Source organism: Medicago sativa, chromosome 4 (genome assembly GCF_051527215.1).
Source record: "Medicago sativa cultivar Bolivia chromosome 4, Bolivia_mono, whole genome shotgun sequence".
NCBI classification, from domain to species: Eukaryota; Viridiplantae; Streptophyta; class Magnoliopsida; order Fabales; family Fabaceae; genus Medicago; species Medicago sativa.
The window spans coordinates 28,902,658-28,929,085 of NC_140752.1; the positions used below are offsets into that span (position 1 = coordinate 28,902,658).

Sequence of the window (26,428 nt, forward strand, 5' to 3'; positions counted from 1 at the left end):
TGAATAGTATATGCAGAGCTCTTGACACAGTTTATCCCAAAATATATTCAATTAATTGCTTGACTGATCATCCAAGAAATTACCATTTCAAAATTGAACATAGTTATTTGCATCCATTCATCTTTATCTCTAAGTATAACCAATGAAGATTCAAGACATTACCCTAGTCAGCAATGAGTAACAAAATCAAACAACTAAATGGAGACAAACTATAAACAGCACTATACGTCTATTGAAAGCTACACCAACAACAGTGGATAAAACCATGAAAACAGATTGAGTGACATATTTTGCATCCCCTGCGGGCTGGAGAAGATAGTTGTTGATTTTAATTGTTGTTAATCTTTGATCAAAAACAGGTTTAGCTACAATTTTTTTAATTTATTTTCAGTTAATTAGTTTTAGTTTTTAAGTTGTTTACTGATTTTTTTTCCAGGACACTTCTAGATTTTAATCTATGATAATTTCATCCCATAAGGTATGTTCTATGTAAATTTATATTTAAATTGAATGTAAAAATGGTAGGCTCAAAATATTGATGTTGTAATTGTTTATTTCAATAGATTGTCTTGATAAAGAAATGTTGAAATGCACAGTGAAAAAGAAAAGAGGTGTTATCCAGTGACAGATTTCTGAGTTGCAAGTAGGCATATGCTAATAATGTTATGACCACTTGCATTTTGGACTAACTTTTGCATGACTTTTGTATCTACTGGTTTATCTATACAGTAACATGGTTTTAGCATAAATTTTCAGGAGGAGAGAGGACACTAGAGTGGGAATTGGCAAGGGTAAAAGTTTCTGCTAGCAGAATCATAATTGAAGGTAAATTACTTTTTTCTATGTAAGCATATAATAAATCAATTTTTCAGCTATAAATTACTTTGTGTTACCAATTTATGATATGAAAAGTTTTTTATTTGTGGGCTGAACAGGTGATAAGTTTTATGTGTATGTTGGTCAGGTTTAAATTAGTGATTTTCTGGGTTTGTTGATGATAAGTTTTCTTTGTGTAGACTTGAAAGTTTGATTGATTTTTAATGAATTTGGTTGATGAATCTAAATTTTTAATGTATTTTTCATACTATGCATATGTGGCAGAGGCAACACCAAAGCGTTTGATGAGGGTGATGGAGATTCCAGGACTCACTTTGGAACATCTTAAAAGCCATTTACAGGTATCATAATTTTTTTCCTGCACTGAATCCAAAAACTATAAGAGTTTGAGCTTATTTGATTTTCTGGTTATTACACAAATACAGTATAGTTCCTTATACAAGAATTGTATAAAGAATTGTATACAAGTATAGTTCCATCTCACGTTGAATTTTTTGTGATTAATTTGTTCTGTGTATATGGGTCTATCAAATTTTCATAGATTTTGAAATGAAATCTGAGGGTGGTTTAGTTAAGTATTAGGGTTTATGTAATAATCTGGAAAATGTTTAGTGAATCCACGGGTGGTACCTTTGTTGTACATTTTTCTGCTATGGTGTGATTTATAATTTTTGATCAGTGAAATAATGTCTGATTTATGCTTTTTGTTAATGGAATTAGGTGAGAATAAGCAAAGGAATATGGGGGTTGAAGGAAGAAACAGAAAAGTACTTCAAGATATCCAAAATCTTGTGATCAACCCGGCAGATCTTGGTGCTAATGCTAATGTCACCAAACGCCTCACAAGGTGCTGATTCCATAACTTTATAATTGAAATTAAATCATTACCACATGTTGTATATCTTTATAATTTGCCTGATTTTATTTGTTTTTATTGTTGTTGCAGGGCTCAGTTAGAGGCTCTTGCTCAAGCCGCAGCCGAGAAGAACAAGGTACATTTGTTGTTGCTGTTATCATGTTTACTTTGTTCCATTTTCAAAGGTTGTGTTTCCTTAGTACATTGTATCACTAAATTTGTTTTGATGGAACTCTTTTTGTTGTTGTAGAACATTGTTCCTGCAGCAAGGGTGGAACATGCTCAGAAGCAATGTAGACTAAGAATAAGAATGAACATAATTTGTCAAACACAGGCTACTTGTAGAGTTGTGCCCAAGGATTTGGTTGAGAACATTGATTCATCTTATAAGGATAATGAATTGACTGCAACTGAGTATATTGATGACATCTACAAGTATTACAAACTCTCTGAAGTAATGTTCTATGCTTTGTTTTGTGTTTCTTCTCTATATATATCTCTACTTTTTTTACATTCTCTAATATTTTGACTTTGATGAATGACACAGGATGATGTTCGTGTGCATGATTACATGGTTTCACAGCCAGATATAAATGCTAAGATGAGATCAATTCTTATTGACTGGTTGATTGAAGTGTATAGGAAATTTGAACTCATGCTGGAAACTTTCTATCTGACTCGATATTTATTGCCCATATTAGATGGATTTGGATCTGATGATTTGTCAAAACATTACATATATATTTTGTCAAAAAAGATATGCAGGCAATAACAATGATAGGGAATGAAGAAGGCATTCGAGGTTACTTGAAGGGTAACGTACCATAGGTTTGCATCGCTACGTATTAGGGCCATAACTTATAGAGTCATCCAGCTCTTTGCTTATGAAATTTTTAAGGTTAACTGTCAATTATCCTTCACAAATTTATTATATCACATGTTCAGGTCTAAGTTATACTTTTGGAATTGTAGAAAATATTAAAGGGAAAAAACGATTACCTCTCTGTTGTGGGAAGACTTGAAGCAGATGCATTTTCAGCCATGACATCAACTTTTTTGAGTAATAACAGTTCTCATTGAAAGGTTTAGTGCTTGTGCTAACACTCTTGAGCCACTTTCTTTCTTTTTGTAAAGTAACTTTTTATATTTTTCTCATACTTCAAATGTCAATTTATCTTACTTTGTTAATCATTTTCTTTAGATATTTCCCGTTTTAATGAAAAAAATTGTGGCTTTTCTTGGTGGCCTTGAGCATGGTAAGAGAGGAAAGTTTTGCATTGTGTTGGAACTTGAGTTTCAAGGTGTCAAAAAGAAGTTCACCATGCCTCAGGTTTGTGGCCACCCCTTTTTTAGTTGCTTGATTGAAGTATTGGTCTTCCTTATCCTTCATTATAGCTTAATATACATGGTGTACCAATTTTCAGAGTTGGCCTGTACGTACACCGAGGCCTGTTGCATCAAAACTTGCAGCCGATACTCCTCTTCTTACTGGTCAGGTAAGCACAATTTTTATTATCAGAATCAAACCTAGCTTGCATGCATTGCCTTAGTAGTCTGAGTGAAGGATTTATATTTATTGGCTGTTGGTCTCCTATATTTCTTCTTGGTGAACCAAGTGATAGTTCTGGTTGTGTCTTTCACTTGGCAGGTTATGAGAAAGATTTGTTAAAATATGTTCGTGTCAGGGAGTTTGCTCCAGAATGAGAGTTTCATGATCCATGTCATTCCTTCATATTACCCAATGTCATCTGCAGGTAAACAATTATAGGTTTGGATTATGAAATGAATTATAAAGAATACAACAACTTTGTTTATATTTTTTGAAAAGAATTACGAGTTTGACTAAAACTACCTCTCATCGGTCTTAGTAATTCCACTTTGATGATATTTCATTCAAGTGGCCTCTGTCAAATCTGTGTGCTCAATCACTTTCTGAGCAATCATAGAACTTATATTCAATTAGTTTCATTGTTATCCTAATTAAGCATAAGGGATGGGCTTTTCAATTTTTCAAAATAAGAACTGTTGCTAATTAGAATCAAACAATATAGCAGCTCTTTGCTTATGTTAGTTTACTATGCAGATTTTTAATTTAGCTTTAGAAACTGTGATACACACACACACACACACACACACACACACACACACACACACACACACACACACACACACACACACACACACTATTGTTCTAGATGGTTACAACTGGTAGCACAATTGTGGTTCATACTTTTATGTATTTCGTTGTGTCAACGTTGTTGGCTTCTTTCAAGTGATAGGATTCTGAAGGTTAATTCATTAACTGTGTTTGTGTTAAGAATCCTTAGAATAGCCAGATAGAATAGCCCACATAATCGTCATTTTTTGTCGGAAATACATGGGATAGTTTAGAATTCAGAAGCCAAAAAAGGATGCTGTTTTGGATAAGAAAAGAAATGCTCTGTCAGCTGGTGAGAAGCACTCCAATTAGACTACATAATGAAATTAGACTGAATCAGGAAAAAGTGAGGCATCAAAGTTTAGGTGTTCAATTATTGTTTACAGATCTTAGTCTTTCAACTCACATAGGATGATTTATTCTTTTCATCAGGGACCTTTCTTATAATAATTTTGCTGGAGATCTGCCAAGTTCATTTGGTTCCTTGATAAACCTTGGTAGATTGTAAGTATCTTCTTTCATACGCCCCTCATCCTGTTTCCTTTATTTGATTTTCATTCCGTCCTATACTAAGAAAAGATTTTACTAAATTACGGGTCATGTTGATTTGATCTATAATGTGGTACTTATTGCAGGTTCCTGCAGCATAACATATTTATTCGACCAGTCACATACCTGACTGAGCTTCCACTCATTGATTTGTATGTTATCTCTACGCATTTCTCACGTTTACACTACCATTATTTGCTAATTTTTTTTTTCTTCCAGCAACATTCAGGAAAATCTATTTAGTGGCATTCTCCTACAACATTTTCAACATATTTATTTCTGGTTTTTTTTTTTTTGGAGTGAGGTTTGTTAATGCGCAAGATATTTTTGCGGCCTTGGCGCAGATATAGCATATACTCCTCCTTGATGTGTTTTTAAAACCCAAAATACCGACTCATTTCCAGGATTCCTTAATTTGCTATCTCTTTTAGTTTTGTCTTTATTTGTTAATTTTTCTGATGTCTTCGGTTTCTTTTCTTATTAGATAAATGGCAAAGCAGTAATGCTAGATGAGATAATAAACTATGTGCACTCACTGCAACAACAGGTTGAGGTAAGACAGCAGTGCCTTGCAATCTTTAAAGTATTAATTTATTACTATTATTCAAGGTTCAAACTTGACCTGTTTTGCACTGTGCACATGCTTAACACCAACGGAAATAAAAAAGGGAAATACTTCTATAAAATAATATAAAGGATTTAATCATTTCACTTAATAATGAATATTAAGAGATTGTTTTATGATAATTACATGACTTCAATTCCATTATATTTTGTTTTTTTTTTTTTTGTGGCTATGCATCTTATTTTGCAGTAAGATGAATATGTGGGGTGTCCGGGGTTCGAACCCCGGCCCCTGCACATATTGTGCATTATCCCTTACCAAATGAGCTAAGCTCATGGGGACTTTTTTGCTTCCTTTTCTATCAGATGTAATATTGATCTTTCTTTCTCAACCCTCAACCTCCTAGGGCGATTCACATTCTCATAAATACTTCAATTTATTTATTTTTTGGATAGATAAATACTTCAATTTAGTTAATGGAATATTTTTATTTTTGAAATAAATTATACAAATAAAGTATGTCCCCAATCAAATTAAGGATATGCATGTTATTATTGAAATAAAGTTAATGTTATTTTAATTTTGCCTTCCATAGGTTTCCTTGCTGAATGTAATCTTACTCGAGACATGCCACACACATAATGCAGATATCTCTCTCAAATGAGATTTAAATTTTAGCTCCTCATGTTGTGAATGGATGTGATTTATTTAGTGACGTTAAGAATGTAAGCAGTTTGATAGTTGAACTGCCATGGACCAGAGCGGCTCTTATCCAAGGATGTAAGTGAGGATCTTAATCATACAGATTTAACTCCTTGGAAGTGAACTATTCACTTTGGAGGGTAAAGTAAATGATCTAAATTGTTGATGAGAAATTTAGCTATTGATGTACTGATATGCTTATGCCAAATCATAAATGTGTCCGAATATCAGTCATGGTCTCATGGATCTTCTCATCGACTGTTGACATTACCTACTTTATCTTCCAAAGAAAATTGTACACTTTAGAAAAGGATGCAACTTATTATCTGGAAATTGTTCAATTAGCATTAGATCCAACTTTCATAACATCAATCATCTTGGTTGCAATTTTATTGATGTTTTCATTATATTCTTAAAGGATATTGCGTATTAGCAATAATAGAGGATACAAGTTATATTTACAAAAGTTTCTAAATTGCAGTTATTCACTTTTGTCAAAATTCTACTGTGGTCATGTTAAGGATACAAGTTTGCTAACCTATCCTACACCTATATGTTCGATACTAATTATTCACATTGTTGATGATCTTAGCAACACCACTATATGAAAACTATTACTTCAATGACACTTAGAAATTATTTTGTGTATGATTTTTCCTTATTCCCATTGCAACAGCAATCTTTCTTTGTTTGTGCTGATAATGATTCGAAACAGTTTGGAAGCTGCACCCCCGCAAAGCGTTCTTCTGATGAAAAATATCGTAACAGTATCGCATCTACCGATTGTAACTTGACACAGTTTTCTTCCGCCAAGTTGGGCAAAGAAATTAAAACGGAGTGACCAGTTTCATCCTTGGGTATTTTTTGGAAGATATGCCATTGTATCTTGCGAAGTTATTTGATCTGCGGTCTATATTGTTATATCCTTCGCATAATGGCTTTTGATTTTGCATCAGCCATGGCTGCTTTTGGTTAGGTGTAATATATTAAGTTTGACATCAAAACTTACTACAATAAGTGTGTTGTGCTCAAATATGATGCATGTAAATATCCACTTTGTTGTACTTATAAATAACTATGTTTATATTAGTATCTACTAAATAACTATGTTTATATTAGTATCTACTAAACTCTGTGTTTATATTAGTATCTACTCTTCATACCAGATTACTCTTTGTATCATATAAAACCATAAAATTCTGATAAATAAACAATTTGAAGGTAAATGCAATATTCTTATATGCCTGTAATATCTATGTTTCAAATCAGTTTACTTTTAAGTATATTAAGAAATTTGTGTTTGCCTGTAATAATCTATTCCTTTATAACAAGTTTGACCCATTTTTGTCGAGACCAAATTAAAATGTGAGAAAATTGTGGGGAATAAAATGGGTCATGGTCAATTTTTTATTTGTGTAGAATGAAAGGTGTTCTAGAAAGTTTGTATTTTTGGAGGTAATAGTAAAATTAAATGGTATGTGGTAAAATGGTCCTAATGTTGTTTGGTATTATCTCGCATGGTCCAGCACTAGGTTTTTCATCCCCTTTGGTTGTGATATGTTTATTAAGCCTATGTTCAATATTAAGGTGAGTGTGTAAGAATCATGACGATCTATCGTGAATTATGATTTCTTAAAAGCTATACTTTATATATAGCTTCTGTAAAATTATTGTGAGTCACCGTAATTTTGACACATTTAGGGTTTGTTTGGATGCGAAGAGAAAGTGAAAGGAAAGAAAGTATAAGGAAAGAATCTTGAAGGAATGATAGTGAGTGGAATGTGAGTGGAAAGTGATATGATTTTATGGTTGTTTGGTTGAAGTGAAAGTGAATAGAAAGTGAGAGGAAAGAAAGAAGTATATTTGTAAAATGACATACATACCCTTAAGTAAAATACAATATAATATGAAGGTGAAAGGGAAAAATATTCTTATATAATTAATATGAAATGTGTGTACGTATATGTCAATTATTATACACATTCATCCCCTAAAAAAATATATGCATTTATATTTATAATTAAATGATGTGTATATCGTTCAAAAAATTGAATATATAAAATATAATTAAAAAGATCAAAACATTTATATAACATAATAATTCTGGAACAATAAGTTTGTTTAATTTAATTTAATTATACTATCAAGTCATGCTTAAAAAATGTAACATAAAAAAAGAAACCCATTAAAACCAAGGTTATATTTGACATTTCATTAAAATGATGCCTTTCCATCACTTTCTGTCCAGTTTTGTGCAGAAACATTTCTGGGTGTGGTCCCCATCAAAAATTATCTTTCCTTGCCTCATCACATGTGTTCCAAACGATGGAAGCTCTTGTTTCAATAATCTTTCAGTCCTCTACCCTTTCTTTCCATATACAATCTGTGGATCCAAACATACCATTAACGTGATACCAAACATACACGAAATATTAACAATGTCTTTATTTTCTTTATATTACTATTATTTTTAGAATTTTTTTATCCGACTCAATTACCAACCAATCCGAGCAACAATTCCACTGAATATCCATTGGTGAGGTAATAGTCATTTTGATCCTTGAATGTGTAATAAGTAGCTACATAGTCTTTCAATGAATCAAAATTTTAAAATAGTCATTGATTATGCACTTCATTAGTCAGAATAGTCCATAATATTAAATTCTTCTTTAATATTGTCATACTAGTCTTTCAATATACCTACTTATTGTCATATTAGATCTTATAAGTACTTATTGTTATTTCAGTTCTTAGTATTGAGAAATTATTTTAGCGTCAGTAACTATTTTGACTAACAAAGTGCATAAGAGACTATTTTAAAATTTTGATACATTAATAAACTATTATGACTACTCATTACACATTTGGTACCAAAGTGAGTATTTTTAAGAAAATAAAACATTCAATCCAAGACCTTAAGCGGCACCTTTATTCTTATTTCTCTATCAACCATTCATTCTCTTTCGTCTAAATAATAATTCATTTTAATCTAAAATGAATTAAAGGTACCAATGACACCAAAGAGCTATAATTTCCCCTGGTCTGTACCATGAGATAACATATATCAAACTAACACTGAAGAATAGGCAGGCTATCTATCTCATGGTGAGGATGAGGTGGTGCAGTGAGGCTATCTCATTGTCAGGTACACACACTGCACTACTCACTCATCTATCTTCTTCTTCTTCATTCCGCAACAACAAAACTTCTGTGCTGTTTCAATTTCATAACCATAACCACAACCACCCTTTCTTCTTCTTCTTCAAATTCAAATTCAATAACTCTTTTTCTTCTTCTACCTCTCTTACCCACCATCGTCTCAAGCCATTAGCTGCTCGACGAGTACAAAATTCAAGTACAAAGAAGGAGGAGGACAATTTTGATGATTTTGTGGTTGTTAATTTCTACCATTTTGTTTTTATCAATGACCCACAAGAATTAGTCGCCAAACACCTCTCTTTCGTGGAATTGGAGGTTCGTTTTTATTTTATTTTATTTTTGGAGCTTCAGTTCATTTTATTTTTACATCATGTATAGCAGCACTGATAGTTTTGATCGAAAATGTGTCTTGTGTCTGTCTGATACGTGCACATCTTCTGATTACATTCAATTATTTAATTGATGGCAACACATCTTCATGTGTAAAACTTAATGTGTATAATTTTAACTTTTTAGATGTTCATTGTTAAATGTCATATAATAAAAATCTATAACAAACTGGCCCTAAGTATCGTGACGTGCGTGATTACGTGAATTCTGGTATCATAAGCACAGTGGTTAAGTTGATGTTATCAGTTGTCATGACAACAATGAAGGAAAGTAGTGATCCGTTGTCACAATTCATTCTGAATTTTGTCTCTCCATGTGTAACTTTTAGTTTGTTGACAGGGCCTAGACATCAATGGAAGAATCTATTTGAATGAACAAGGGATTAATGCACAGGTTAGTTTATATGATCAAGCACTAGTGATCCGTTGTCTCATGAATAAAAAAGAACTAGTCTTCCATGCAGTGTTTTGCAGTTCAAATATGTCCTTCTGATATGATATATTTCTACAGTATAGTGGGCCATCGAAAGACGCTATGGCATATGTCAACTGGATAAAAGAGGATAGCAGGTTTTCTAATATCCTGGTTCAAATATCTCCATCAAAAACTGGACATACCTTTCCAGTATTGAAGTTGCGGTATAAACCATCTTTAGTACAGGTAAGCCATATTTACGCCTCTTTTCTACAGATTTAAGCTTATCCGCATTGGCATGGCTGTCCACTTTTACTTTTAACTTTATCTCAAGGTGTGTTTGGATTGAGGGTTTTGGTGGACTTGGTCTATATTTTGGTATATATTTGAGATTTTACGAAATTGAAAGCCCTCCTCTCCCCGCCCCTCCAAAGTCCTCCATCCAAACATGTTTGTACCGTTACATTATATGATAAATAGCTGTGGCTTTACAACAACACTATCAACTTATGACTTTCATTTGTCTGCAGTTTGAAGGTGGTACATCCAATCTTCCATTGCTCGATCCTTCAATGCGGGCATTGCCTTTAGCTCCTTCAGAATGGAGAGAAAAATTAGAAGCCATCAATGATCCGCATTCAAAAGATTATCCTGACAGAGATTACATTATATTGGATGTGAGAAATGGTAAACGTTCTACAGTTCCAAAATGAATCTACCTTTATTTCCTTAATTTAATTTACACACTTTCTCCCCTTTCTTTTCCTTGTAATATTCTGATCTGGGTTCAGACTCTCTGGCACCTGAATCAAATGCCTTTATGTTAATTACATCTATCCTTAGAGAGGACTTCCCGAATGACATGTTCATAGAGTTATCATTACGAGCTAGTTGCACATTACAATATTTGAAAAAATTGTTGATTCACAATCCTTTCTGGGAGACTTTTTGAACAATTTAACGAGTGCACCCTAGATGGCTAGAGAGATCTCGTACATGCTGAGGAGGAACATTGGCCGATAAAGGCTAGGGAGTGAGTGGAATGGTGAGGTACCTGTTTGTGAAGAATTAGCCAAATAAAAGGTCTTACTCACCTGTCACCACAGTGTGAAACTGCTCAGATTCCGGTGGCCAGTAAAGGCAGATATATTTGGGGGAGATATATGTTAATGTGTGTGTGTATTTCTTTATGCACTGACAGCGTACACTTTTTTATACATATATCAAATCTCATCGTAATGTCACTTTCTTAGGTTAGTTCTTAAAATATTCCTACAAATATCTACATGGTGTGATTTGATTCGATGTATTTGTAAAAAAGTTTAACATAGTTGGTGTATATAAATCAAATCTTACATATATAGATGCTAAGGCTAGTTGAACCACGATTCTCCATTAGATATATTTGTGAAAAATATTTGAATGGTTAAGATGACTGACCAGTGGCTAAGTTGTAGCCTATTCCTAGATAAGCATAATATAATTGACTATTTTCTAAAGAAAATGTTGATATATTATAGTCTAACACTGTCTAATGAATGACTTCTTTTGGCAATGACATGATGGTCTCAAAAGGAAAGTTTGTTGCTCATTTTATCTGTGCACTATATGAGAATATGCATCGCTATCATGGTTATAACTTCTGTGTCTAAATATAGCATTGTTTCCGCTATTCAGGTTATGAGTGGGACATTGGACATTTCCGCGGGGCTCAACGACCTAATGTAGACTGCTTCAGGAGCACTTCATTTGGACTGTCTCAAGAAGAGGTTCAATTATATTTTGATATCTCACTGATCAAATGTGGGCTGATTTGGGATTTGCTATGATCTCATGATACGCTGAAACATGCCATCAAGATGTAGAACTTTTTTAGTCGACCTAATGCTATGAAATCTTGGTTTTTGTGCATTAAATATTAATACTGATATTCACCAAAAAACTTTGTTTTGATTTATTACATTTATTATGATAAGAATATAGCGTTCTAGGCTTCTAGCTGCCAATATGGGTTTCATTTAACTTAATTTTTTCATCTTATGTTGGGATCCATGCATCATTGGTTGCAATTTTTGAGATTTTATGTGTCCTTAATGGTTGTTAAAGTACTCCTCTTTAACATGTCCTTTTCAGATCACTGCTTCAGACCCTTTATCAAATGTAGATAAAGAAAATACAAACATATTGATGTATTGCACAGGAGGGATTCGCTGTGATGTGTATTCTACAATACTGAGGTAAATTATTACTTCATGATTTTTATTTTTATTTTGCTCCCTTGTGTTAGCTTTGAATCAAACAATCAAATTCATATAGTTATTATTAGGAATAGGATTAAGATTATAAATTAGAATTTGAAATAGCAAATCATATATGTTAGCATTTAGTGTATTTATTCTACATGCTATTACAAATTACATGAATAATACTACAAACATATATGTAATCATGTTTTGGACAAATTACACGAAAAATACTATAAACATACATTTAATTTAAAATTAAACAAATAACTAAAAACTTGTGAAATATTCATAATTAGCAATAAAAAGTCACATATCTTAATCAAAACATACATTCAAATACCAACAAAAGTCAAGCAAATAAAGAAGCTTAAATCTCTAACACTTAAAGGAACCAAATATTAAAACTCATATGAATGTTCTACAATAGAAATCAAAGATCATCATCATCATCACGATTAAATTATTCATCTTTATCACTTTTATCACTACTAGATTTGTAATGTCTTCCTCCTCTTTAGCATCAAGAGTTTCGATTTCTTTAACATCACCACACTTCCTGTGCCATTGCACTAGATGTACTTGCAGCTGTCCCCGTGAGCTTAGCTCAAATGGTAAGGACAATGCATAATATATGCAAGGTCCGGGGTTCGAATCCCGGACACCACCAAAAAAAAAGATGTACTTGCAGCTGCCCTCTTCGCTGCTGTTTGCCTCCTATTGTTGATCACAGGCTCATTAGCCCCACTTGCCTTAGTCCAAGTTAAAGTATCATCTTCATAGGAGATACATCAACTTATCGCGCTCAAGAGACAGATCATGAGCAAAACATAGATTTTAGAATTTTGCTGATTTTGATATATTGCTTTGATGCCATGTGGCAGGCAGCATGGATTTCAGAATTTGTATACCCTGAAGGGAGGTGTTTCTAACTATATAAGGAATGAAGGTCCTGCAGAATGGATAGGAAATTTATTTGTATTTGATTCCCGATTGTCTCTCCCTCCTCCTGTTGACGATCCTAAGGCCATTACGGAAGGTGGGATGACTCCAGTTTCTAGAGATGATAAGTTTGCAAAATGCTACATATGTAATGCGGGAGTCAATGAACTCAGACATCGGAATTGTGCAAATCTTGACTGTAATTTGCTTTTTCTGTAAGACGCCTTTTTCTTTTGCATTTGTCTTGTTTATAACCGAGAATTCAAAATATGATTCATACAAGTCAAACATGTTAACCTTTGTCTTGCAGATGCTGCAGAAAATGTGTAAAGCATCTAAGAGGATGTTGTTGTTTGACTTGCACTAGTGCTCCTAGGCTTAGACCTGTTTTAAATGGAGAGCAGAGATACAGGAAATGGCACGTCTATCGTGACATGGATTTACCAGGCAAGAATTTCTACTTGATCATCAAAAAACAGTGATGTTAAGGAATTGACTGCACTGCTTTCTTGTCCCCTCTTTCTGTATGTATGTATGTATGTGTGTGTGTATATAGATATATATATATATATATATATATATATATATATGTATATACACATGTGTGAGGAGGGATTGAGTTACTACACGAGTAACTCTGAGTTGATTTACATTTCTTAATAACTCATTATAAACATTGAGTTTTCACCAATCCAAATGTCAAATCAAATATTCTTATTGAATAGATCAATTATAGTAATTCTCAAAATAAAAATTTAAACTGTTAGAACTTCATTAGATAACTTCAAATAAACATATAATATTTTTTTTATAAAAATATAAATGAACATAAATTGTTAGATTACATAGCTACACACATATATATATACACACACATGTGTGAGGAGGGATTGAGTTACTTCACGAGTAACTCTGAGTTGAGTTACATTTCTTAATAACTCATTATAAACATTGAGTTTTCACCAATCCAAATGTCAAATCAAATATTCTTATTGAATAGATCAATTATAGTAATTCTCAAAATAAAAATTTAAACTGTTCGAACTTCATTAGATAACTTCTTTGGTTACACTTCATTAGATAACTTCAAATAAACATATAATATTTTTTTTATAAAAATATAAATGAACATAAATTGTTAGATTACATAGCTATAGTTTTAGATAATCTAAAATTTGTAGCTATATAATCTAACAATTTTTGTTTGAGCATTAACATAATATGATGATAATGAAAAGTTGGATTGGTTAACTTCAATATTTATAATGAGTTATTATGCAGAGTAACTCAAACCCCCCCCCCCCCACCCCCCCCACCCACCCACGAGGTTAGTTTGACTCTGCATAATGCAGGGTGGTGGATCAAACATTTTCATTTGTTACTTGTGATAAGACGTTTTGAAGATTTAATTTTATAATCCGTAATGCAGGAGTACTCTAAATATTGTATAATGGTTTATAATTATCTGTCATTTTGCAATCTATTATTCCGATATTATATTTTGTCAAAAAAGTAGCTAACCCCCGTGCGAAGCACGGGTTTGTAACTAGTTTAGGTTAATAATTTTGTACTTTCTTTAATTCCTGGCGTGTCTAAAGATTATTTAAGTTGTGATACACCGTGTAAGTCCAACGAGGATTATCAAGTTCAAGGTGGTTGGTTCACATCAGAATTTTTAAATGATATTAAATGTTTTGGGATACCAAATAATCCTTTATAGAATGAACCTAAAAAGTTAAAATTTACTAAAAATACATGAAAACTTCACATTCATATATGCTTGATCAAAACAAAGAATGTTCAAGTATAGACATTTTACCAATGCGATTTCAAATTCAACCATAAACCTAATGTTAGATAAAAAGGATTGAGGTTCTCAGTGGCAAAACATATTAACTTACAGATGTGAATTCAGATTCAACTATATATGTCTTCAAATTCCAGATGTCCTTTCCAACAAAAGCAATATCATCACCAATATGTTGAGATGGTGGAAACACAAAGAGCATAGACAGATGAGTGCATACTTTCTCCATATTCTGTAGCTAGATTATGAATTGGTATATATGACTGAAGTATTACAAGTTGGTCTTATGATGAATTGGTAAATTTTTATACAGGGTTCTCAGTGGTATGCTTAAAATTTGATTTGAATAATTGCAATCTTTTTCGAGAAATTAGAAGTAGCTTAGCTTTTACATTTATGCAGAATATTAATAATGTATATGATTCCAAACCATGCCCTTATTGATAGCTAGAAACGACTTGGCTCTGTTGTGAATTAACCTTTCCAAATTTCTTATGGTTTTTAAATGAAGATACTAACAGCACCAAAAAATGTATGATTAAGTAATTATTGCTATAATTCATATCATCTTATTGTATATTTTTTTCAATGTATATTCATTATGGTTCCTATGAAAGCTTGAAGAGGGTCTTTCGTTACTGGAACAACAAGAAGAAAAGGTGTCTGCCATAAACAAGTAATCATTACTATCCTATAATCATTCACACTCCTTTTCCCAAATCACAGGCAAGCTGATAATGCAATAAAAATGAACATTTGACAATGATGATCTTTTTTATCATCAGCTTTGATATTGTCCTTGCAGGAGTGGAAGCAAGGTTTTGGTTTCACTTATACCACTAGCTGCCACTGTACGCGAACTCTTGCATCATAAGGTTCTGCTGTTAAAGTATGTGGACTTTTTATGCCTAATAATGCATAGGACACTTCTGTACATTTCTGTTGTTAAAAGTAGTTGTACTTTTTTCCCTTTCTCATATGCATTTTTGCAGCAGATATTGAGGTTTTAATAGACTTTAAAAATGGGTTTTGGAAGAGAGACTTCGACTTTAGCATTGTACATCTGTTCATTTGCAATCGAGTTATTTCTACTGGTTCTACTGGTTTTTATGGTGACAGCCACAGGTAATGTGTATTTTGGTGAGTTGTGTTTGCAGGTTTCAGTTCGTGGGAGTGTTGAATATTTTGGTATTTGAAACATTATTATTTGGACCACTGGTAGTTGTGAGAACGTGTGAAATTTAGAATTTGGGTTGATGCAAACTTATTTTTTGATTAAGGTTATATCACATCTAGCTAATATGGAATATGTGATTTTTTTAAGGTTATATCACATCTACATAATTTCTGAATATATATTTATTCGATTTGATAGGAAAGGAGCTTGAAGAAGCTGGAGTTCTCAGTGAATCGGATTTTTGGGGATCGCATATGCTGCTGGTTTGTCCAGATGGTGTCGTTGTTGCCTATGCTTGGAAACGACAACTCGCCGGTCAAGCTGGAGCTTCTGTCTCTAAGGATAGTTTATTCGCAGTTTTGCATTCCGTATCTACGACACTGACTGGATTTTTATATGGTTTTAGGTATCCCGCTTGCACCTCTGATAACATGGATATCTGCCTTAGAAATTTCTGAGGAAGAATTAAGGGCATGCTTGAGGGATGGATCCGTATCATGTACCATTTTAGACAAACTGGTTCCTGGTTCGCTGGAGGTAGTAGGAATATCTTTTATTGTGTTATATGCTCAAGCTAATATACTATGCTTTTTCTTTTCCCCTATCAGTTATGTATACATTATCATCCATTGTTTATTAATTGAGCTGAAATCAAGTTAGAACTGTTTTCATTATATTTTTTATGTCCTCTTTCTTCTAAAGAATGCATTTTTAACTTCAGGGAAGTGGTTCTTCGAATGAGCTGATGAGTGTCGAAAGGTTTCTGGTGGCCTTGGATGAACTGGGATTATTGGTATTTGAATTGTCAGACCTGGAGCAGGTATAAGTTCCTTATGCACGATGCAATTTGAAAAAAAAAATGCTGAGTTATGACTTTTGCTATTTTTGGTAATTGAATACCAAAATTAGCTTTGAACAATCAGTTGAGATCGAAAACTGCGTGCAGTTTCTGTACCAAATCCACTGATCCTTTTTGTGTCATCCTTTTCTTTACCTTACTGGCCTTTCTTTCAAAATTCATTAGAATATTGCAGTATACTTACTTTTTGATTCCTAATGTACACTAAAATTCAATCATAAGCCATCTTTTAATATCGAAGAAAATATGCGTTTTTCCCTTTCATAATTTCTGAAGATTAACCATGCTTTACTGTCTCTAATTTGTATTTAAGTTTAATGTGGTTTTAGGTTTGTTTATGAAGAAAATCAAAATATTTATTATGTGTCTCAGGATCCTTCTTCTACTAAAGGGACCACATCCAATGCAGATACATCTAAAAAGAGAGCTGTATGAGTGCTTGAACAAGATAATGTGGTAAGTTTAGTATCATTTGAATTTATAACATGCTTATCAAGAAGGCAGAGGTCCATGGTTATGTATCTGCAATTATCAATTTGTCATCATTTTCATATTGAGAAAAGTATACAAACACATTTTCAACAAAGAAACCTCCATTGAGTCTAATATTAGTCGAGACATGAGAAAATGTTGTTGATGTAAGTTATTAAGGACTTAATTGGTTTGAGAGAATCTTTCTTGATTTTACTGACAGGTTATTGGAGCTGTAAAATTTATGAACCATCAGCTAGAATTTCCGGAAGATATTGATCCACAGTGAGCTTCTATAATCGAGAGTTTTTTTTAGCTTACAATTTGTTGATTTCTCCCATCTTTATGTTTTCATCAGAAATTATTGTATGAAGTCTGTTTTACGCCACTGATTTTGAATGCTCATATTGTCATTGACAGCGAGGGTTGAGTGGGGATAAAAAATTGCATGTATTTTGGTTAAGTTTTAGTTGTTACGTGTGTAAGAGTTCGGCTGATAGAAATAATCTGCAGAGGGTTTATTGATACGTGTCTGCATTGGCTTCCATGAATATAATTTGCCTGCAGCAATTGTTACATTAGTTGTGCCATGGATCATTTCAGGATTTAGAATTTGGAGTTGTTTAGGATGAAGTTAAGAAATTTGAAGGCGGTTGAACCCAACACTCTATTTTGAAGATTGAGAAAGTGTGATGAAGAGACTACCATTGGTTTAAGAGATATCCTATTGAAAGCATTTGAATTGTGTCACCATTTGCTATTTGAGAATCAAAATCCGTAATTGGTTACCTTTAAAATCTTTATTGTAATTGTTTCATGAATAAGCAACTCATGTATTTGATTTGGAGTATGCTTCATGAATAAGCAACTCATGTATTTGATTTGGAGTATTATTGTGCGGTCTTGCTCTTCATTGAGGTTGTTTTGTTGTGGCTGATAAAGGAAGACTAACAAAGGATCTGCGGTATATTTAGCCTTGAAACTGAATGATTGATGTTAAAGGAGTTTAATTTCCCCATTATTTCACCCATGTTTAATTTGGAAAGTTATTAAAGCATATGCATTTTCCATTCCATATTGGTAAGAAAATTATACTAGCTAAACAGTGTCATGGTTCTCTATAGGCAAAAGTTTTGCAATTGAGAGATTTGTTATTATAATTTAAAATGGTTTAAATTTAAAATATGAGGTATTTTTTCTATCCAACTTTGTTACTGTCCAGTTTGTGGTATATGTGTAACACTGTAATTATATATGAACAAATTATGCTACTTAAGGCGTGCTTCAACTGGGGGTAATCATAATATTGTATATGACATAGGTGATGACTTTATTCAGGTGGTTAACTTGAAGTTTCCAAGGTTTCGTGTGGCAATGACTTTTATTATCAATTGGCTTATGTCAGATGGGCTTGCTACCTACGTTCCCTCTTGGGTAGCCATTGTTTACTACTAATGGTTTATTATTACAAGCAAATGGCAAGCAGGCTTCTCTTATTCACTCTCTTAGCATCATGATTAGTATACCTGCTCCTGGCCATGTACTAGCATCTACTAATGGTTAATTGGACAAAACAGTTTAGTAATAGTCTTCAAGGATTTAAATAAAGGTCAAGGTCGCGGTCGTGTATAGGATTCCGCAATTTCGGCTGTTACAGGTGTTGCGATACGGATAAATTTCAGCATTTAAATTGAGCACAATGAGGAAGGCATAATAAAGGAAAGATGTAAAAGCAATACAAAGAAGGCAAATCAATATGTGAAGTCTAATTTTGAGCAATTGCAGTATTGATTTATTGATATAAATAGGCGATTTGTTTAGGACACAATATCTTATATTAATAGTTGCCATTAACTTCTAATGGAATGGCCGGATGCTTTGCAAATCAATTTTCCTTTTGAAGGAGAAGATGAAATTATAATTCATTGTAATGTGCAAATTATATATAATGAGATCATTAGATAGGTCCCAAACCGTAGTTTTAAAGTAAATTATAATTCATTTTGACCTATCTAAGCTCTCTATACTCATTAGATAGGTCAAAATGAATTATAATTTGCACATTATATATAAGGAGAAGAAAGCAATTTTTACTCAAAATGAAGTAAAAATGAGCTAACATCCTAATCAACCTCAATCCAAAGTAAATATGCAAAATTGAATACCTTTGATTAATTGAATCAAAGGGTTTAGACTCTTCCATCTGAATCACTTGATCTTCTTCCATTTTTCTTCTTTCAATCCAAGAGTATAGAGAGCTTAATTTGAGTAAAAATTGCTTGCTTGAGCATTTCAAAAGTTGTGTACCGTAACTAACATCACACGATATAAGTGATTGCAATTTTTTGGATAAGTTGTTCATTTAAAAATATCATAGACTTAACTTGGGTTGGGTGATTTAGAAATATCATTATTTATAATGAGATCAGATACTTACATTTCCTTTTTTGAGTAAATTAACTATTGCAACTTTGGGAGGTAGAATAAAGAATGGATTTGTTATAATTAGCTGCAAAGAACAGAATTTTGTTAGTCTACATTGATTACTCATACTTCCATTTCATCATGCCTATATTTTTTCCATTACTGTTGTGCCACTCTTTCCTCCATTATATGTTGTGAATGAGATGTAACTTATAACTTATATGATTATATATTCACGGGCTGCTGTAAGATACGTCATTATAAATGATGCATCGAAAAAAAACTAGAGATTTCGAATCAGTTTACTTCTAAGCATCTGAGTGGTTGACTACTCGATATAAATTATGTGAAAAATCTTTAACTTAGGACTTAATCTAAGACCAAAACTAGAAATTTTACCATAAGGTGTAAGAGTTAAGCAATCCTGATTACAAAACACCGTATAATTCCAATGCTTCCAAATCGATCAAATGCATGCCAACGAAATCGTGTGAAAGTATTCGTTAACTTTCTTTCCTCGAGAAACCAAACCTATGAATTTAACCACCCAAAACAATTATTTCTCATTACACAACTTATTTCTAACCAAGATAGAACATCCGCACATTATTTTCCGAAAACCTAACAATCAAAAACAAATGATTAGCAGTTTCATTCGGATTACAACTAGCTATAAAACAATACTAAATTTTGCATCCTTCTTTGTACTAATCCACAGTTTTTCAACTTAATTAATAGAAATTAATTTTTACTAATCAAGAGGCAAGCAGAATTTAACTAAGAAGTATTGTAGCTATAAGAATTGAACGCATGTACTAATACTATCTAATTATTCCATCTTAGATGAATTTCATTAACTACAAAAGAAGAATCACTTTATTACCTCAAATGTAAATGTTCTTTGAATAACTAAGATGGAATAATTAGATAGTATTAGTACAAAAGAAGAATTGAACGCATGATGTAAATGCGTGTATATCACAAAGTAGCTTCTCATTTTTTATTTTATTTTTTGATAAAAGGAAGAACCTTTCGTGTAACAAATTACATATCTTTCACATTTAAGAATATTTAGCAAATACCACTCATTGACCATGTTGCTTTATCTTTCAATTGGCTGACCAAGTCATTACTGATAATGCTTTGCTTCATGTCATAAGGGCATATTGCAATGCAAGCAATCTTTTTTGTTTTACTTTTTTTCATACTTACTTTTGCTTTAATTCTTTTTCCGTCTTTACTTCATGCAACTAACCTTTCTGACTTGGAAAGTTTGTAATATGATAACTAGTTACAAACCCGTGCTTCGCACGGTGTGGATTACTTCTTTTCGGATAATTTTGTTTGCAAACAGATATTTGTTAACGCTTAAAAGTAAACTGATTCCAAATATAGATATTACATGCATATAGATATAAAAAAACCATGATCCATAACATATCAAATCCTAGACAGGTCTATCATAAACGAAACCAAAACAGAAGTTATACAACATAGATTCTAAAGTACACCATCTGGTCACTATTATAAGCAAAACTTTGTATTTTAGATTCATGCATTAAATGATGTATGTGGTCTATAATAAAGACTATATACATCATTAAATGAATGAATCTAAAATGCAAAGTTTTGCTTATAATAGTGACCGGAGGGTGTAGTTGTGTTTGATGGATTACAAAGTTAAATTTCCAAAACGGCCTCATTATCTTCAATCCCAAAAGTAACCACTACGTTTCGTTGTTTACTGGTCGCGAATGTGTCTAACATACATTTTGGTTGGTGGATCTTCCAAATCAAAGATCAACCTGTCACTCTCTTGTAAGTTGCAGCCTATGACGAAGTTAGACCATTCACCACCCAAAGATTTCTCAGCATTCCCCCTGCCAGTAGTTGTTACCTTGCAATTATATGTGCTCTGTGTCTCTACATCCTCTAAAGTCATCCTTAGAAACTAAGTAGGGAAAGGATTGAAATATTAGTTACATATCATCTATAAAATGAAGGTAGGATAACTTATAACTTATTTTATAGTAAAGAATATATACCATCATTTGCAATTTATCTTCCGTAGTCATCCATTGCACCACATCATTCTCAAAGTGAGGGACATCCAGAATCACCTTAACAGAGCTAGGTTTAGCCTTTTTAAGTGTATGAAACAAAGTTGCAGAATATAATCAAACAACACTGAAACGAACTTTGTCTAGAAATAAACACCGGCAATTTTTGCAGCCACCTGATCCACATTTAAGGTATAAAAAATGGCCATCTCTTAAATAGCAACTGGGACATATAGGCAAATTATAAAATTATGAAATTAAACATGAAGAAACTACTGTATGTCCTCTTTCAAACACAACTGGTCCCACTCGAAAAGGAGTTTCCAAGCGTAAGATATTAACTTTCTAAGCTGACTGACGCAACATAATTTGTAAAATCGAACAGCTCAATTCATAAAATCACTATAAATCACATAACCAATATAAAAATATAAGACTTGACAGTATTAAAGTAGTAACAGTAAGCTTTCCAATCTAATTGGTTTCACTCAAAATTGATTCAGATGTTATAACAGATATAAATCAACCAAAGGATAACAAAAGAAAGAAGGCAAAAGAAAGAAGCCAGACGGGAACGACTCCTCAATTCTTAGTGCTTTAGAATCTTACTTTGCTATTGTAATTGTATTAAAAGAGAAGCCATACCCACAAATTATGGTAACTTATATAAAAGTGTGTTATCCACGATTCCTACTTCAAATATGAGTTATGTGGTCTTCATTGTTCTATAGAGTGCATGAACAGCCACAAAACCAGTATCGTACTGCTCAACGCCATATTTCCCTCATCTCTTCATAACAATTTCCACTCTGCAACAGCAAAAATCATGTAATGGTGTCAGGTTCATCATCCAACATAACAGAATGATGCTATCAAAGATATAAGCCACACATTCAAGTCAAAATAAACAGCAGAAATAAGGACTATGCCAATATCTTATTAGAGCCATATGCTTCTATGAATTGAGGACTATTGAGGTTAGATTTTCAAATTGAAAGCTTTTACCTTGACCCTTATCTGGGTTATGAATCAGGGACAAACTAACTGGCCAAGCAAGGCTAGAATTTGGCAACTTTGCATTCTGCCTAATAGGCAGAATTCTCAAGCAACATTAATGCCCATGCATCAATCACTTCACAATAATAATATCAAACTCCATAAACAACAGTTGCAATTTTTATTTTATATCTTAATGTTTGAAAGAAAAAACTAATATTGCAGACCCAATCTTTGACTAAAAAAAGCATACAACAAATTAGTTTTTTGGTACTCATCAAGGCTATATACAAAACGAACAACTCTCTCATTCCCATAAACTTCGCCCCACTTACTTCCGATATAATTTGTACCAAGACCTGTCAAGCATAGAGTTCTCAACCGTATGAATATCCCTTTTAAAATGAAAGCTACAATAACCTAAAATCATGAATAGATAGAACTTCAGCGCAGAATTCTTTTATGCTAAAGAGCCACTTTTCTATATCCTTTGTAATTACAGAAAAGCTTAGTAACTACATCAAATTGAACTTTAGCTAAGCTATCCCTGATATGGGTGTTGTAAATTATATACTTTATGTGGTGGAGCTGCAGGACATCAATCTTAGCACATGCAGCAATATATGTCTTCCAACCTACTTCAACAACTTATTCACATTTTCAATTCCCATCCTATGTATTTGTATTTGTATTTCTTTGATCCACAAACCAATATAAGAGGATAAATAAGTAAAATATAAATGGAACTTCAGAGTTTAATTCTAAATCTTCAACTAACTAAGAAACAAAACATAAAATTATCATCATTTTACATTTCAAATTCAAATTGCAACACCTCATGCTGCAACACCTCTTTTGGGGCAATGGAGAATGAAACATGAGGCTAAAACTTGATTGATGATTGAATAGATCAATTTACACATGCACATCACAGTGATGTTTGTATGAATCTGCATAATTTGCAATGAAGTACAATTCATACTGAAGAAACCACTTGGTAGAACTATTTATACCCTACTATAAATAGGGTTCAAATAATATATGCACCTAAATAATAAATAAATAATAAAAAATGCATCAATGCAACATATATGCTAAACTTGAAACACTCCAATATAGTTGATTAATATGTTACTGAAGATTCTCTTTTTATTCAAGTAAGAAAGAAATTTATATTGCTTGCAAGAATTGAAAATAAAGAGTAGTATTGAAAGCGAAGGAAGATTCAAAGGAAGCATTAACAGGACTTTCAACAGGTTCAAACTTGATCACTTAGGTGAAATAAAAGTTCATCACTACAACTCATTATGATCTCCAAATCAACATAACATAGTCCTACTCTGTCTGTGAAAGTTGAGGAGATAAATCAAGAACTATTACCTGGTAATTCATAAAGGTATCAATCAGCTCCACAGTTTGATAGGAGCCAAGCAATGTAGACTGGTACCTAGATTCAGAGAATTATCCATATGTTAGATATGTGATTACAAATAACACATTGAAATTTGAACCAAATCAAATTGTGTTTATCAAATCACTGAAATTAGAAAGATTCATACATATGTAAAGTGTTACTTAAATCATACGTACCATCCAACGCTATTATTGTCCACATTGACCTCTCAAAAGCACCTCATCATTTCAAGCTGGTAATTGGCACCATCAGCTTCAATTTCCTCGTCTTCTTCCCTCATCTGCAAATTTTAGAAATAGATATGATGAAAACTTAATGAGTCAATGTTAGCTAATTTCGAAATTGAGAGACAAAATAAACAAATAAAAAAAGTGATTTTGAAAATTAATATTTATATATGAATCAACTCAGAGAGTCATCTGAATGCCAAATAGGTGAAATTGCATCATATATTCAATAAGGAATCAAGCATGTACCTCTCTTTGTAAAGCCTCATCGAGTTCTTGCTTATCATCTGGTGTTATGTCTTTAGCATACAAATGTGTTTAGTTATTCCTTATCCTGCACATGAAGACAATGATTACTAACACAAAGACTAATCCTTAGTGCAGAAATTGCCACAACTCCATAAATTGTACTTTATAAATTGCAATGACCTGTAATTACAGGACATTTATTGATTAAGCATCTTGGTCATTAAATGAAAGTGTGAAACAATGTTGTTTTCCATTGCCGTGTTTAATCTTGTCAAGCTTATATTCAATGATTTCAACGTGAATTACTCTTTACAATTCAAAAATGTTGTAGGTTTCTAACATGAGAATTCCCTCTCACTAACACTACTACACGCTCTTTCTCTCTTTCATGGAACATTTTATTCAATTTTTTTATTTCTTTCAAGTCATCAAAATTGTTTCTTCAACTGAAATTACTCAGGCAACATATACTCAAAATGTTGGAATTTGAAAGCGAAGTCTCCAATGATTGAGGAATACAAAAATGTTCCCTAAGTAAGTGTGGCTTTTGCCAAATTCTGTAAATTTTATATTTTTGGGTTTTTTCTTCACAAATCCATTAATACAAACAATCATAATACAAAGATCATACATAAAATCATTACCCACTAAACTCAATCAATGCATTCTCTTTTCATCGATTTCAAGTGCCAAACATATAAGATACAAAGATGATAAAACAGTTTTAGAATCCATTCCATATTTTTACCTATCGGAAACAACCATTCAAAATCAACAACAAAAAAAGAAAAGAAAAAGGAAAATAATTAATCACCTCATGACTATCTGAAATCCCTGAAGTGGTATGGTATCAAGAAAAGCCTTGCCAAAACCAGTTGAATCATCAATCCAAATCACATTAAGAACAAACAAAACCACTCCTACCATTGCAGTGAAGTAAAACCAGGAAGATAGCTTCTGGTTTTGAAGGTCAAAGGTTGCAGATTTGTCACCCACCAAGTCAAAATCAGTGACTTCGGTAGCATGTTCTTCAGAAGAAGGTCTTACAAAATAATTAACCATCCAACTAAATAACCATCTCCCAAAATTCACTCACAAAAACAAATAGCACTCAACTTTTCTGTTGAAACACAAATTCATCATGACAGAAGACAGTCACAATATTTGATTAGGCCTCTTTGATTTTATTCTTAAACATGGATTCACTAATATATAACATCATTATGTGTTAGAAAATTCATGTATCTTTAATTTAACACATTCCAAACAGCACATATATAAACACATAGCTTCAACCCAATTTTTTTAATAGTATCAAAAATTTCAAAACTGGATTACCTCACTCATTCGAAATCTTACACATTACTTTTCAAGGACTCAATTGGGAAACTGATTGGTTAGAGCCACCAATCAAATTAAAAAAAAATTCAGCAAAAACCAAGCCTTTAGCATGCAATCCGATATCGAAAACAAAAACAAAACAGAGAACACAAAAAACACATTCAATCTAAAACATGGATAGTATTAGATTCATCAAAAGATAAAAAGCTCACCTTTGATGAAGAAGAAAACAAATTCTGATTGTAAATCCGGAGCGGCGGAAGCGAATTCCCTCGAACAGCAAGGCCATCTACAATTCTGTAGATTTGACCCATTTTTCCTGCATGAAACATGTCGAATTCATCCAAAAACAGTCTCCAAACAGCCCAAATCAGTTTAATCATCAATTTGGAATCAAGGATAGTATTCAAAGGTAATAGACATAGTTTAATCATTAAATCTATTGGGATTCCTTAAATCATCATTTAATTAATCAATTAGAGTACTTCAACTCTACTAAATTTAAACTTATAAACATAGCAATTTTAATCATACACATCACTATTTCTACACATGCAATTGCTAATAGTTACAATGGAGGAGAAGTAC

General features: G+C 32.6%; 4 protein-coding genes across 40 annotated transcripts; 3 read left to right on the top strand and 1 right to left on the bottom strand.

The window, feature by feature from the left end:
- Positions 1-303: 303 nt before the first annotated feature.
- Positions 304-6,797, top strand: LOC146927557 (cyclin-B1-4-like). Of its 15 annotated transcripts, none has more exons than XM_085700809.1 (18): positions 304-359; positions 437-478; positions 564-643; positions 744-825; positions 1,102-1,178; positions 1,558-1,684; positions 1,784-1,829; positions 1,944-2,147; positions 2,241-2,591; positions 2,666-2,776; positions 2,895-3,023; positions 3,118-3,189; positions 3,342-3,447; positions 4,284-4,355; positions 4,487-4,552; positions 4,885-4,953; positions 5,561-5,745; positions 6,344-6,797. In XM_085700809.1, the coding sequence occupies exons 6-9, from the start codon at positions 1,578-1,580 to the stop codon at positions 2,463-2,465; spliced, it is 582 nt and encodes a 193-aa protein (XP_085556935.1). In that variant the 5' UTR covers positions 304-359; positions 437-478; positions 564-643; positions 744-825; positions 1,102-1,178; positions 1,558-1,577; the 3' UTR covers positions 2,466-2,591; positions 2,666-2,776; positions 2,895-3,023; positions 3,118-3,189; positions 3,342-3,447; positions 4,284-4,355; positions 4,487-4,552; positions 4,885-4,953; positions 5,561-5,745; positions 6,344-6,797. The 15 variants fall into 15 exon arrangements, with proteins under 15 accessions (XP_085556935.1, XP_085556932.1, XP_085556933.1 ...); XM_085700806.1 differs by having other exon boundaries at positions 757-825; XM_085700807.1 differs by having other exon boundaries at positions 757-825; positions 6,383-6,797.
- A 1,930-nt stretch (positions 6,798-8,727) lies between these two features.
- On the top strand, positions 8,728-13,307 carry LOC146927558 (rhodanese-like domain-containing protein 8, chloroplastic). 2 transcript variants are annotated; one of them, XM_085700821.1, is made up of 8 exons: positions 8,728-9,141; positions 9,556-9,609; positions 9,727-9,876; positions 10,161-10,317; positions 11,308-11,399; positions 11,764-11,867; positions 12,758-13,030; positions 13,126-13,307. In XM_085700821.1, exons 1-8 carry the CDS (start codon positions 8,770-8,772, stop codon positions 13,295-13,297), a joined length of 1,374 nt encoding a protein of 457 aa, XP_085556947.1. In that variant the 5' UTR covers positions 8,728-8,769; the 3' UTR covers positions 13,298-13,307. The 2 variants fall into 2 exon arrangements, with proteins under 2 accessions (XP_085556947.1, XP_085556948.1); XM_085700822.1 differs by having other exon boundaries at positions 9,065-9,141; positions 9,732-9,876.
- Positions 13,308-15,234: 1,927 nt separating this feature from the next.
- Positions 15,235-18,148, top strand: LOC146927559 (kinesin-like protein KIN-14J). 14 transcript variants are annotated; one of them, XR_015005743.1, is made up of 8 exons: positions 15,235-15,298; positions 15,428-15,511; positions 15,780-15,902; positions 15,998-16,119; positions 16,206-16,336; positions 16,521-16,619; positions 17,031-17,114; positions 17,353-18,148. XR_015005743.1 is itself a non-coding variant. In XM_085700825.1 (8 exons), the coding sequence occupies exons 4-7, from the start codon at positions 16,054-16,056 to the stop codon at positions 17,091-17,093; spliced, it is 354 nt and encodes a 117-aa protein (XP_085556951.1). In that variant the 5' UTR covers positions 15,235-15,298; positions 15,428-15,511; positions 15,780-15,902; positions 15,998-16,053; the 3' UTR covers positions 17,094-17,114; positions 17,353-18,148. The 14 variants fall into 14 exon arrangements, 8 of the variants coding, with proteins under 8 accessions (XP_085556951.1, XP_085556955.1, XP_085556954.1 ...); XR_015005739.1 differs by lacking the exon at positions 15,780-15,902 and having other exon boundaries at positions 15,998-16,114; positions 17,353-17,414; positions 17,550-18,148; XR_015005738.1 differs by lacking the exon at positions 15,780-15,902 and having other exon boundaries at positions 15,998-16,114; positions 17,353-17,414; positions 17,733-18,148.
- Positions 18,149-20,910: 2,762 nt separating this feature from the next.
- Positions 20,911-26,362, bottom strand: LOC146927560 (uncharacterized). Of its 9 annotated transcripts, XM_085700835.1 has the most exons (9): positions 26,053-26,362; positions 25,314-25,541; positions 24,500-24,584; positions 24,200-24,303; positions 23,990-24,056; positions 22,619-22,745; positions 22,259-22,422; positions 21,599-21,694; positions 20,911-21,504 (listed from the first exon to the last, which is right to left on the bottom strand). In XM_085700835.1, exons 1-3 carry the CDS (start codon positions 26,127-26,129, stop codon positions 24,569-24,571), a joined length of 321 nt encoding a protein of 106 aa, XP_085556961.1. In that variant the 5' UTR covers positions 26,130-26,362; the 3' UTR covers positions 20,911-21,504; positions 21,599-21,694; positions 22,259-22,422; positions 22,619-22,745; positions 23,990-24,056; positions 24,200-24,303; positions 24,500-24,568. The 9 variants fall into 9 exon arrangements, 5 of the variants coding, with proteins under 5 accessions (XP_085556961.1, XP_085556960.1, XP_085556958.1 ...); XR_015005744.1 differs by lacking the exon at positions 22,619-22,745 and having other exon boundaries at positions 25,314-25,619; positions 26,053-26,177; XR_015005747.1 differs by lacking the exon at positions 22,619-22,745 and having other exon boundaries at positions 25,314-25,333; positions 26,053-26,172.
- Between the last annotated feature and the right edge of the window lie 66 nt (positions 26,363-26,428).